The sequence below is a fragment of the Onychostoma macrolepis genome, chromosome 15 (assembly GCF_012432095.1).
Source record: "Onychostoma macrolepis isolate SWU-2019 chromosome 15, ASM1243209v1, whole genome shotgun sequence".
In the NCBI taxonomy this organism is placed as follows: domain Eukaryota; kingdom Metazoa; phylum Chordata; class Actinopteri; order Cypriniformes; family Cyprinidae; genus Onychostoma; species Onychostoma macrolepis.
Genome location: NC_081169.1, coordinates 11,471,793 through 11,484,890, shown reverse-complemented (window position 1 = coordinate 11,484,890; position 13,098 = coordinate 11,471,793). Strand labels below are relative to the sequence as shown.

Sequence of the window (13,098 nt, the reverse complement as noted above, 5' to 3'; positions counted from 1 at the left end):
CAATAGCTTGCTATTATGTTCTACTTCCGTATTTTCCAGTGTAACAGTAAAATTCAGTTCAATAAAACGTGTTTAACCGTTATTGTTGATGAGAATAGCACTTCTGCATAGCCTACTCTCTTTAGTTTCGAAGCGTCACGCTCCTAAAATGCTATTCGAAATGCATGTAAATTTGACATAAATATCAATATTCAATGCAGAATATGGAAATGATATAATTTTGCCTGAAAGCTTAATGCTAACTGTATTCAGTTTTTATGCACTAAAATATTTAGAGGTTCATGTAATGAGAAAAATAATAATCATACATTAGTTTTTTTTTTTTAAATAAAAGCAGTTGCAAATTCATTTATTCGCTGTCTGTAATATACCTAAAAGTCCTCAGCCATGTTTGTGATAATCATTTATGTTTCTGCTTAACTTGAAAAAGAGCTATTTGATAGTTTCATCACAAAGAAGATAAGCACAACACAATTCCCTCTTTTTATTAGTTAATACCTCATTTAAAAACATTACAGTACATTACAACTGCAGGCACAGCACTGAAGAGAAACTAATAAAGAAGTATCAAATTTCCTTAACATAACTCAAAATATTTGTTTATCTGAAAATGTTCATTCAATCACTCAATCATTATGATGCCAAGCAAAATAAATTACACTGATTCTGCCTCAATACTTCATGCAAAGTACCATTGGTGCTTATTAAATTATTTCTTTAATACTAATTTGGTATTTTTTTACAACATGTACAATAATAGTCATTATAGTAATTATAAAAATGTAAACGTCATGATCAGACAGCAGTGTTCTGTGTTCTTGCTATTTGCATTTCAAAGATTTGGCGTGCATAAATAGTTTATGGCACATTCTTGTGGATTTGTCAGCTCTGCATTTCATATTATACCATTCATGAGCTATTAAGATGTCAGAAATGCTTCATCCTGTTTCTCGGTCCAGTTTATGTCAGCTGCTCCACGGGCCTCATCTGAATGTCACCAATCTAGAGGTGGGAACGGAAAACCATTGAGAATCTAATCATGAAATCTTTAAGTAAATACCTACCATACACTGCTCAAACTGATTGTAAACTGCCTGTATAAATGAACAATGTCAGCAAACACTAACACCACAATATTGTTTTCTCCAGCGATGGATGATGCTTACTTGAACATGAGGAGGAGCACTCAGGACATACACCACTGCGTTTGCGATGTCAGCTGCTTGTAGGCACTGTAAATATGATATTTAAATATTTAAACATTAAATGATGATCTACAACATTGTATAGAAAGGAATCAGAATTTGTCTATACCTTTATACTTTTATAAGTAGCAGCAGCCTTTTCTGGGTTTTCGCTAAAGAGTCGGTAGGCAAATTCTGTCTCCACTAAACCAGGAGAAATACACTGTTAAAGAAAGAGCACACTTAGTGCCAACAAGTCTTGCAATAGGACATGCAGTAATCATATTACATAAATAAAGTGTTCAACAGATGCACATCTTGATCCTCCTGCTCTTACTGTGGCACGTATGTGGGTTTTGGCCTCTCGTAACTCTTGCCTCAAACCTTCTGTGAGAGCCGTCACTGCATATTTGCTGGCAGTGTAGAAGTGTGCATCAGCACTGTTGACGACCCGGTGTCCACTCATGCTAAAACACACAAACTTATTAAATGGCTGGAATCTGAATACAGGGAAAAAAGTCTAATAAAACATTCCTGTACCTGTTAATATTAATGATATGACCATCATCAATATTTCTTTCTTTCATGGACTGGTAAGCCTCACGGGTGCACACTGACAGGCCAATGACATTCACCTGAACAAAAAGTACAACTCTTTATTTCATAAATTGGTTTAGTGTCAGAGCAGTTTCAGCAACTCACTGTCTCTGAACTCAAGATCCATTTCTTTCAAAACCAACGAGTGAACTGTTAATAAGAAATTATGGAGCATTGGAGTAAACCAAGTTCTTTACTGATACAGTGAAAAGTTACTTTAATAGCCAAACAAATACATGTTATTTTTCAACAGTTTTAACAACACACATACAAAAACAATATATATTTAAATCACATAATTATATTTAGGTTGACTTTTTTTTTCTTTTTTTTATAAATTCAATAAACTAAACTGTGGATAGCCTACACGCAATTACAAAATAATAAAAAAAAAAAAATACACATTTAAAAATCTCTAATTCAGAGCCGTTGACGCGTCACGCCGGATGTTGTGGATGAGCTCAGGATGGTTGGACATTGCCTGTATCAGAGGAAAAAATGATATAAATGCTGTACAGTTTCTCGCACAAACTGATCGTTTCGTGTCTTAAGACATCAATGTATCGTCACGAGCTGCAAGGTTTAATTTGAATTTGTCTACGCATGTTTTTTTCCTCTCTCAAAGATTCTGTGCCCATTGACTTGCATTATATGACTGACAGACTGCAACGGTTTGAGTTAAAAATCTTTGTTTGTGTTCTACTGAAGAAACAAAGTCACCTACATCTTGGATGCCCATGGGGTAAGCAGATAAACATCAAATTTACATTTTTGGGTGAACTATCCCTTTAAACACACCTGATGCAGCTAATTAAGTCATTCAGGCTTATTTGAAAACTAGATGGTTTGTGTGTTGGAGCAGGGTTGGAACTAAACTCTGCAGGGCTGCGGCCCTCCAGGAACTGAGTTTGACACCCCTGACTTAAATGAATCACTGACTCGATTGATGGGAGAAACGAACCTCTGTTGAAGCTTAGAATCAATTTGCTTCGCAAAATGATTCACTGTTTCGAAGCTCTGAAAACACAACAAGCTGGTGCTGACGCCTGCTGGTCAAAATATGCATAAAACAGCATTTACAAACCCATTGCAAATGTTTATTTGTTTTGTTTTTGAAAGTATAATAGGCTAATGCAAATTAACAAATCATCAAATACCATTAAATAAGATTCTGTATCCTATATAGACCTCTGAACGCGGAAGTCTCCCCCAATTAGAACGGTGCTTTACATTTCTGGTTTCTAGTCACATTTACATATTTTCAGAGCCGATAATATAATGTAAAACCTATGAAAGTCATTTTTAAAAAATCATGTGGCGCCATTGTTTCATCACTTTACAGTGTCGCAATGACCGTCTTTTTGCAGTAAAGGACCAGTAATAGTTCAGTGAGTGGGAAGATGACATGAAGCGACGCGAGGTTAAGCTACATTGAAAACAGATGAATGCACATACATCTCCCGATCGGGGTGAAGTTCATGGGATTTTGTACACAGAATGATAAGAGCAAACATTATTTTAACATATATTATTATTTCACACTCCGTATTTTAATTTAAGCGCTGCAAGCCATATATACAGTGCCTGACAAGACAGATTTTCTGATACGCAAAACAAGTACTTTAAAGGAATTCCTTAGATTACTGAAGTTACTGTGGCAGCCAACAACACAGCAACCCTCCGCACATTTTTATATGTAACTTAGTTATATTGAAAAAGTTTCAATTCAGTCTGTCTTTTTTTTTACCCCGTTTTAACGGAGTTCTATGGAGACCGGAACACGAGAGCACCCAAACGGAAGTTAGAATCCATCATGGCGCCGCTCATCGGTTATTCAAGAAAAAGGTCCCGTGTGTTCTTCATTTGTTTTGTTTTGTTTTGTTTTATGGATGGCTTAAAACCGCCATAGGTACTGGTTCAAGAGTTTGCCGCTAGGGGGCGATCTCATTCATGGGTTCACAGAGATCGCTTCCCAAAGGCAAAACATTGAACTTTTGAAACATTTCAGAGCACTCCTTACTGAAATCGCGTGCTTTTGACAGTTTGATGCGCGCTCCGAACCTTCGGTTCGAAACAAATGATTCCCAAAAGTTTCGAAGCTTCATGAAACAGGGATTCGAAAACAGCCATCACTTGATGGTAAATGAGCTATCGGAAGGAACCGATTCACAAAAATGAGTCGCTACAGTGTTACTTACGTCCATCATAGTCTTCCAGCCACTGGTTTTGCCGCTCAACAGAGGCTCTGGGAGAGCCAAACCAGCATTATTAATGCACACATCAACGCCTTGGTGTTGAACTTTGATCCAGGAGAACATGGATAACATGTCGTCCTCTACAGACAGATCACATTTGTATGGGATCAGAGTGCCGCTGAATCCACTACTGACACATTCTGAAGACAGTTTCTGCAAGATAGAAGAACACACGATTCTTCAGCCGCAAGTATATGCTGTAAAGCGTATGCTAACGGTGCATTACCTGAATTTGCTCCACATTTCTGGCACAGCCGACCACCTTCATGCCATGCTGGACAAGAGACTTTGCGATTGCTGCTCCGATTCCCACTGAAGCTCCAGTGACAAGAGCAACCCTGCCTTTCCAGCGATCCATGTTACTTGTTACTCTCAGTCACGACGATCAAGTGCTGGACAGCTGACTGTGTGGTCACAGTGATCAGGGTTGCCAGGTCCAGCAAAACTTTCCAGTCCAAAGCTGTTTTAAAACCTGCTCACTACGCCCACACACACCCTCGTACAGTAGGCCTACACGTTCAGCATTGTTTTTTCTTCTTCTGTTTTTATCAATTTATCTGATTTGAGTGATTTTAGCTTGGCCTAATTGACTATAGGCATATTATATATTCTATTATTTATTAATTTAATTTGGTGTGTTACTCTCTTTTTCAATTTAAATTTTTTGAATTTGAATTAAACTTGCAAGTTTTGGATAAATTACAAAAAAGTCTGATAACTGATAGTCTATTTAATAGTATGTAATGCAAAGAGGTACAGGTGGTATGTCTATGCTTATGAATGAATGAATTGTTATGCTAGCTTTTCCCAGTGTTTATGATGTTGTCTCCCTCTCAAAATAAAGTTTTTATTCTTTGAATTTCAAATTCTTATAGTTCCCATTTCCTTCTCTCCATCTCAGTTCTCCTTTCGGTTGCCATATATTTTGATACCAGTAAGAACTCGCCCAATTTGTAATGTCAATGAATAATCTGTCTTCTGAGAATCTGGCCAATGAGAACACACTTCCCTCTTATACCATAAGGCTGTGACAGTTGTGAAAGTAAAAGTGTTCATTATACACTGAAACAAACAATCATTGTATGACCATGTGTTTGTTTGTTTGTCAAATTTCTTTTTATAATTTGGATTGAACATTTACAAATACAGAAAAACAAGAATACAGTAATTAGAATGATAAAAATCACCAAGACCAGTTCTCAAAGTATTGTCTCATGTCCTTTTGCGCTTGTTAATTTATACTTTCCACAAATCAAGCATTCTACATTCTTGTAACAGGGAATATTGTGCTGTAACGGTTGCACGCAAAATGTGGGAAACAGTAAAATATTTTTTTTCACAACAGTTAAATACAGTGAAAGTTCAATAGATGGCAAAATTATGTATTAATTTTCATTAGATACAGATAGAGAAATTCGAGAAGACCTCAGACGTGGGATGTCGAGAGGATGCATATGTTTGACTACCTGCCTTTCTTACTAGATAATTTTATGTTACACAGGCCTACATTTTGAAGCCACAACGACAATGAAGTTTGATTTGCCATGCATTATTGATGAATGATAAATAACTTGCTTCAGAGCAAAACCCCAAAGATAACAATAAATTAGACAGCGAGAACATAGAGGGATGTGAAAACAGAGCTGACCAATAAGGCAGTACTAACACAAAAAACATAACTCCTAGAATAATACACTTCACGTTCATACTGCAGCTGAATGGGCCGGTATGTGTTTACCATGGCAGTCCCGTCAGAAAACATCAGGTTTGAAAATGCAGAAAGCTGCAAGACAAAGATAACATGGTTTTCTTTTATTTTTACGATGTGTTAAAGTTTCACTTGTTTATACACACAACAAATTACCTGTTCCTTGCTGAGCGGTATCGCTTTCTCAAATATTGTCCAGACCACAGCTTCAGAGCAGCCTGGTGTGGTGAGGGACCCCTGGTAGCGGAAGTACCTCTCCATTTCATTATGGGGGAGAATGAGCATGTCTAATGATACAGCTGACAGCGTTACATTGGTGCCTAAAAAAGAAGTTTTTACAAGTTGTCATGAAGTTCCCGTCCTTTGTTCTAAGTATAGCCTATCTGAATAATAATACATTATCAAACAGTCTCCTCCTATGTTAGAAATATGGCGACCTTGAGTGACTATGTTTAGCACTGCTGTATATCAAACAAAAATCTATAAATTAACATATTTATTAAACCGTGAAAGTATATAAAATAACCTTACCAGGATGTGTAATATTTTTCAGAGAATTTATGAAGCCATCATATTTTTTATTGACACTTTGTGACTCCTGTAAGATAAGACACATGTGATAAAATGCTGTTTTATTATCTGCACGTAACAAACATTTAGAAAATGCAGTTTTACCTCATAAAAAAATCCAAGAACAGCAACTCCAGAAGGGTCATCAATGGCTTGTTCTACAGAGCTGTAATTTTCTTTTATATGTACAATGTGAAGCTGTTAAAGATACAAAATGTATGCTCAGTTTATTATCGATTCACAGATAAATGTAGGAATAAAACCTGTCTGTCCACTTTATTTTGTGATGCGATTTATTAGCCGCTAACAAGAAGAATTGCAAAGTGCAGTAACCGGTAACTATTTGCGAATACGTTAATAAATTAAAATAGTATGATAACAAATAGCACTTTGCAATATCAAGCAATTATTTTTGTACAGCTAAAATGATTGGAAGCTGATGATACCGGAAGCCACGCACACTCAAGGTACAAATGGACACGTCTGCGCTTACATTAAAAAATAAGATGGATATCTCAATAGCCTGTTACCTCCATAGGATATTTCTCTCCATCTATAGTATGTTCTGATCCAGGTCCACCGTTCTTGCCCCAGTGCAGGTGAAGCTGCTGGGCTTTGTAATTGGCTCCTAAACTGGCTCCATTAATTGCTGCTCTGTCTGGCAGATTAACTTGCACTACAGGAAATAAAACATATGGAAAAAATGGTTTATTAAGAGAAATTTATATACAGTTGCCAATAATGGGTAAAGAATATTCACCATTTAAATGTAGGCTATACTTAAGGGTAACTTACCTGTGTGTCCATTGTTTGTAATGACAGTATTGATTGTATTTTGGTAGCCTGTAAACTGCACTGGGTTCAGACGACTGTCAAAGACAGTTTTCTTTGTTACAATGTTAATGGGTGACTGTTTTGTATTTCCACAGGCTCCGGCTACTGATGCCCAGTCATCCGGTCCTATAAAAAAAGTCATGCTATGTTAATATAAATCATATACTATTGTTCAAAAGTTTAGATTATTTAATGTCTTTCAAAGAAGTCTCTTTTGCTCATCAAGGATGCATTTTTTTTTTTTTTTTATCAAAACAGAAATTCTGTGTGATTTATTAAAATAACTGTTTTCTATTTGAATATATTTTAAAATGGCATTTATTCCTATGATGGCAAAGCTGAATTTTCAGCATCATTACTCCAGTCTTCAGCGTCACATGATCCTTCAGAAATCATTCTAATATGCTGATTTGCTGCTCAAGAAACATTTCTTATTATCAATGTTGAAAACAGCTGATTATTTATTTATTATTATTCAAAGACTTCACTGTCAATGTTGAGCAATTTAATGCATCCTTTTTGAATAAAAGTGTTTAATTAAAAAATATATAACCCAAAAATTTGAAAAATACCGTATTTTCTCTAATCATTTTATATAAAACACTGAAAAAGGCACATGCTCACCTGTGCATGACTGTCTGTAGCAAGATACTTGAGACTGATAGCACCAATCTGAAAGCAAACAAAGTTGAGATATTGATAATGAAATATAATCACATTTAATTGATTGCACTTATATGTACATGAAAACAGACAATGACCAACATATGTTTTCTATACTCAGGTCATTCAGTTAAGAAGATTTTAACTGGACATCTAAAACCTTCAAAGGTGTTTAATTGCATGTTTTAAATCTGCTTATCCACATATTTATTATTTTATGCAATAATGTTGTATTAATTTCAGTCTTACAAATCAAAATCAACAACTCTCATTATCAGATTCTCATAAATTTTGATGTACTTCATAAACTTTGTCATTCTTGCAGGCCTTCCACTATAATATACAGTAGGCTACTAAAATTAACATCTAAAATGATATATTGATGGACTGTGCCTAAGTTCAGCAGCATCAGGTTTAACAGTAAATCTGTTTTTATGATCAATAAGATGACATTTACACAATTTAACACACTTACCTGCACTTGAAGCAAACCTGCATAAAATAGCAAGTACAGAAAAATAAAGCACACTCATCCTTAGTATTTGGATCGGAGAAAAAAACAAAAAAAAACAAAAAAAAAGCACCTGAATGATCAATCCAGCTAAGGAACAGGGGAATGTATTTTATGACAGGATACTTTGGAGGTGCTTTTTATAACAGCACAATGACCCTCCCTTTCACATTTTACTGCACAAAACCCAGTGACCATAAAACTCATTTCTATTAGAATGTGTATATTCTTGTTACTTATGAGTAATTTTGTGTGGCCAAGCTAGTCATGGTGACAAACATGTTCTCCACCCTTTACAAACTTTCACTTGTTTTCAAATAACACATATTATCAGCTATGATCAGTTATCACTAACTAATGGATAATGTGCTCTCCTCCTTTAGAGCAGCAAGCAAACATGACAACATAAATGAAATGACTGACAACATAATAAAAACGTTACATTTCATTACTGTTGTACAAAGGTTTTGATTCATGGATATACAGCATAATGTAACATTTAAATACACCTGTGAATAAAATGTATCCCAGATTGCTAGTTACAGACTCTGATTTGAAATAGTTAGGCCATCTAGTGGTGACTCTGAGATAGTATATTTGGGGTAATACAACATTTATACTCCACTTAAAGGGATACTCCACCCCAAAATGAAAATTTTGTCATTAATCACTTACCCCCATGTCGTTCCAAACCCGCAAAAGCTTTGTTCATCCTCGGAACACAATTTAAGATATTTTGGATGAAAAGTGGAAGGCTTATGACTCCCATTGATTGCCAAGTAAATAACACTGTCAAGGCACAGAAAAGTCTAAAAAACATTGTCAAAGTAGTCCATCTGCCATCAGTGGTTCAATCAGAATTTTATGAAGCGACGAGAATACTTTTTGTATGCAGAGAAAATAAAAATAACGACATTTATTCAACAATTCGTCTCCTTTGTGTCTCTCTGTGTCAGTGTAGCACCATTTTGGAGAGCATCCGATGGACGCAAAGTGCGTACGCTATTCTCTGTCATCAGTAACGCTTTGGATATGTATTGTATGTTTATTTACGCTTTGATTTGAATGGAAACAGCATACCCATGCGTTACTGATGACAAAGAATAGCGTACGCACTTTGCGTCCATCGGATGCTCTCCAAAATGGCGCTACGCTGACAATAAAAGACGTTATTTTTATTTTCTTTGTGTACAAAAAGTATTCTTGTCGCTTCATAAAATTCAGATTGAACCACTGATGGTGGATGGACTATTTTGGCGATGTTTTTTAGACTTTTCTGTGCCTTGACAGTGTAATTTACTTGGCAGTCAATGGGACAGTCACAAGCCTCCCGGTTTTCATCCAAAATATCTTAAATTGTGTTCTGAGGACAAACTCGTCCTCGAACTTTTACGGGTTTGTTTACGGGTTGTTCGAGTTACGAACTCGAACCCGAACTTTTACGGGTTTGCAACGACATGGGGGGTAAGTGATTAATGACAAAATTTTCATTTTGGGGTGGAGTATCCCTTTAAAATCCTGACTTGGCCAGGATTTCTAAATTGCCTAAAAATTTAATTTTTCTTTATTTTTTTCATTTTGCAGTCCTCATACTTTGACCATAGGTAGGCTAGATCCCTCTCGCATGCCATAATAGGTTGATTATAGGCCTATACAATACCTGCACACTATTGGTCAAACTACTTTTCAGTCATTACCACCACAAAGCACGAAAAGGATAGGAAAACAAAGACAAAACCAGACTTTTTAGCCCATTTAGAAATTCCGGCCATGTAGTGAAAACGAAGATATGTGGCGACCCTATTAAAAATACAGCAACAAACAGTGATGTAAAGATTAAGCTATAGTGATGTAAAAGTTTTCTGTTCAAACATAATTTATGGGAACTTAAATGACTTTATTGATTGATGTTGATTGTATTTGAAATGCCTGAAATCTGACTGAATCTTCGTAAATAAAATAAAAAATGTATCCCATTTAATGACTCTAAAATGCAGCAACAATGAAGACATTTAGCTCGTCTTACAAGCTGAAGGCAAAGATGATAATTGAATTAACCCTGATCTAAACCTGTCTGGATAATACCCATCTTTTTTAATGCAGTTAGTTAAAAGACGCTATCTATACCATGGTATTTATTTCAGGACTTAATCTTGTTTTGTGCAGAAATAGGTGTAGAATGCATGTCCTCAGCCCCTCTTGCTTGAACAGTGAGAATAAATTTTATAGGACAGTTGTTAGCCCCGAAACAGTTGTAAAACACTATAAAGTTCGTGGTGGAGTTGATAACGAATCCATTGGTCTCAGTGAATTGCATAATGAGTGATTTGTGTGTCTGATAAAAGGGAGGCAAACAATGTCCTCTAGATTTGACCTTTAGATACAACCTTCAGCTTTCATAAGCTCTGACGTTAGTGTATGACACGCACATGCCGGATACGCAAGCTGCGGCAGATGTTTTGAAATAAAGTGATTTACTTTTATGTCTCAGGTATTGATTTTTATTACAACTGATAGATCTTCAAATTACAACTCTTTTCTTTGTGATATAAGACGATCACCTACAGCAAATGAACTGGCTTAAACTTGTAATCATGCCACTATCACAGAGGTGCCCAAACATTGCATTATGAAGGGCCAAAAATCAAAGTGTTGCATTATATCCAAATATATTAAATTATTATTATTTAAAAAAAAATCGAATTCACTTCCGGTATATTCTCTAAATTTCAATGCAAAAATAGAACAAAAATCGCAAAAACACAAAGAGAAATTATAAATGAAGAGGGCATTTCCCCCTGTTTGTATGGCATGGAGAGCCAAATCAAAGGTCATCATGGGCCAACTTTGGCCCGCAGGCCCTAGCTTAGGCATCTCTGCGCAATCTTTTTTTTTTTTTACTATGTTTACCTTTTGTGTGTAAATTTTTATTGTTATACCCTTGGCGCAGACATGAATGTGCAATCATAAAATATTATATAATTTATACTATACTATATTTCAAAATAAAAAAATTAACTAGGACTTTTGCCTTGATAAACTCCTAATTTGCTGCTCATTAATAGTTAGCAAGGCAGTTGTTAAGTTTAGGTATCGGGAAGGATTAGGGATGTAGAACATGGTCATGCAGAATATGTGCTTTATAAGTATTAATAAACAGATAATATGTTAATACTAGGCATGCTAATAAGTAACTAGTTAATAGCGAGAACTGATCCCTATACTAGTGTTACTGTGAACCGCCAGCCATGAAATAAGCAAGCAGGAAAAAGGCCATTTTGCTCCAAAAATGTTTGAAAATGTTTTTTATAACAGTCGTTAAGAGCACTATTGAACATAATACAGTACATGAGATGAGCTGGAAATGACACAATGGAAATGATCGTGATTAAATTAAACTAAAGATAGAATTCACACACAATTGGACAGTGAAAATGTGAAAAGTATGTTATAAGAATGTTTACTTTCTAAACTTCACCAGAGCTAAAACTGCCAAACCCAGTTACATATCATGGGATGTCTGTAAATCATGTTTTTTTAGTTTTTTTAATTGATTTTTTACAACACTAGGTACATTATCATTGTACATCACAGAGAAGTGTGTGCACATCCCCCACTTCCTTCTGTGCGTGTCAAACGAGAGTTTGAGGTTTGGGTTGTCTAGACAACAAGTCCATTTCGTGCACATCATGTTCAGTAGAATAAGAGAGCGGCCTCCTGTTTATCAAACTACCTCGTACTCAGGGGAGACTAGGACAAAAGTGTTTAATTCAAGCATCGGAGGAACGTGACACAGAAGAAAGAGTGTCTGATATGATATTGTATCCGCTAATCTCATTTCAGGTTGATTCTGTATGCATATAATATATCAAAAGATCTACAATTGTATAACTTATCAGCATCTTAATGTACAATTAGCAAGCCATGATTTTGAATTACACTCGTATGACATTTATATGACACAATACCACACCCTCATATTGGATTCAAAGTATATGTAATATGCTGATGAAACATTGTGGTTTTGCACAACATAGCAACCACCCCTCCCCCTCAGGAAAGAGCTCTACAAGTGCCGCAAACAAGATTATGCTTCAAATATTCAAGTTAATAAGAAGCTATTGATAAAAACACAGACATAACAAGTGTAACATCTTCCACCGATGATTTTCGATTTTCTCTCCGACCAGCACTGCTTTTTTTTTCAAACTAATGGAATATAATGTTTCTAAAGCCACACCGTCAGACTATGTGGAAGCCTGATGCAATCTGATCACATGTTTACTAGACTTCCTCTTTATTTCTTTGTGTGATTTTTATGTATGCTAAAGACCAAGGGCTTTTTCTCTCATTTGTGATCTGTCTTTTATCAGTTAAAATGCCCTTAAAAGGAATTGATTCGAGTCCGTCTTCGAACGAAACTCGCTGTAGTCCAATAGGCGTTCATTTGTGCTTCTTTAAGACAGCAACTGCAGGGCCTCTTCCTGTGGTTTGCACCATGTGGCCTAAAAAGTGTTAAAAGGCGACAACTTCTTTCTCTTTTCGCTGTTGTTTCCGGGATCAAGCAGGCAGAGAACTGGTAAGTCACTGCTCTTCGGTTTAATCTAAAATATTGGATAAATGGGACTACTTTTCTGGTATTATGAACTTGGTTAAATGGTAAAGGATGGTAAACTGCTTGATGTAATTGAATGTAATTAGGTGAATTTGCTAGAACTTAATAATATAAATGAATCATTTAAAAAAAAGTGAATACATTCTAATTATTTATTAAAA

General features: G+C 35.7%; 2 protein-coding genes across 4 annotated transcripts; both read right to left on the bottom strand.

Moving 5' to 3' along the window:
- Positions 1-469: 469 nt before the first annotated feature.
- Positions 470-4,900, bottom strand: dhrs11b.1 (dehydrogenase/reductase 11b, tandem duplicate 1). Of its 3 annotated transcripts, none has more exons than XR_009274359.1 (7): positions 4,263-4,900; positions 3,980-4,189; positions 1,725-1,819; positions 1,474-1,651; positions 1,315-1,388; positions 1,167-1,232; positions 470-1,002 (listed from the first exon to the last, which is right to left on the bottom strand). XR_009274359.1 is itself a non-coding variant. In XM_058799504.1 (7 exons), exons 1-7 carry the CDS (start codon positions 4,392-4,394, stop codon positions 961-963), a joined length of 768 nt encoding a protein of 255 aa, XP_058655487.1. In that variant the 5' UTR covers positions 4,395-4,895; the 3' UTR covers positions 470-960. The 3 variants fall into 3 exon arrangements, 1 of the variants encoding a protein (XP_058655487.1); XR_009274360.1 differs by having other exon boundaries at positions 1,522-1,651; positions 4,263-4,899; XM_058799504.1 differs by having other exon boundaries at positions 1,315-1,407; positions 1,522-1,651; positions 4,263-4,895.
- Positions 4,901-5,642: 742 nt separating this feature from the next.
- On the bottom strand, positions 5,643-8,414 carry ca4b (carbonic anhydrase IV b). The gene is made up of 8 exons (XM_058745153.1): positions 8,287-8,414; positions 7,773-7,820; positions 7,110-7,274; positions 6,845-6,990; positions 6,420-6,512; positions 6,276-6,342; positions 5,901-6,064; positions 5,643-5,819 (listed from the first exon to the last, which is right to left on the bottom strand). Exons 1-8 carry the CDS (start codon positions 8,342-8,344, stop codon positions 5,643-5,645), a joined length of 918 nt encoding a protein of 305 aa, XP_058601136.1. The 5' UTR covers positions 8,345-8,414.
- Positions 8,415-13,098: the final 4,684 nt, after the last annotated feature.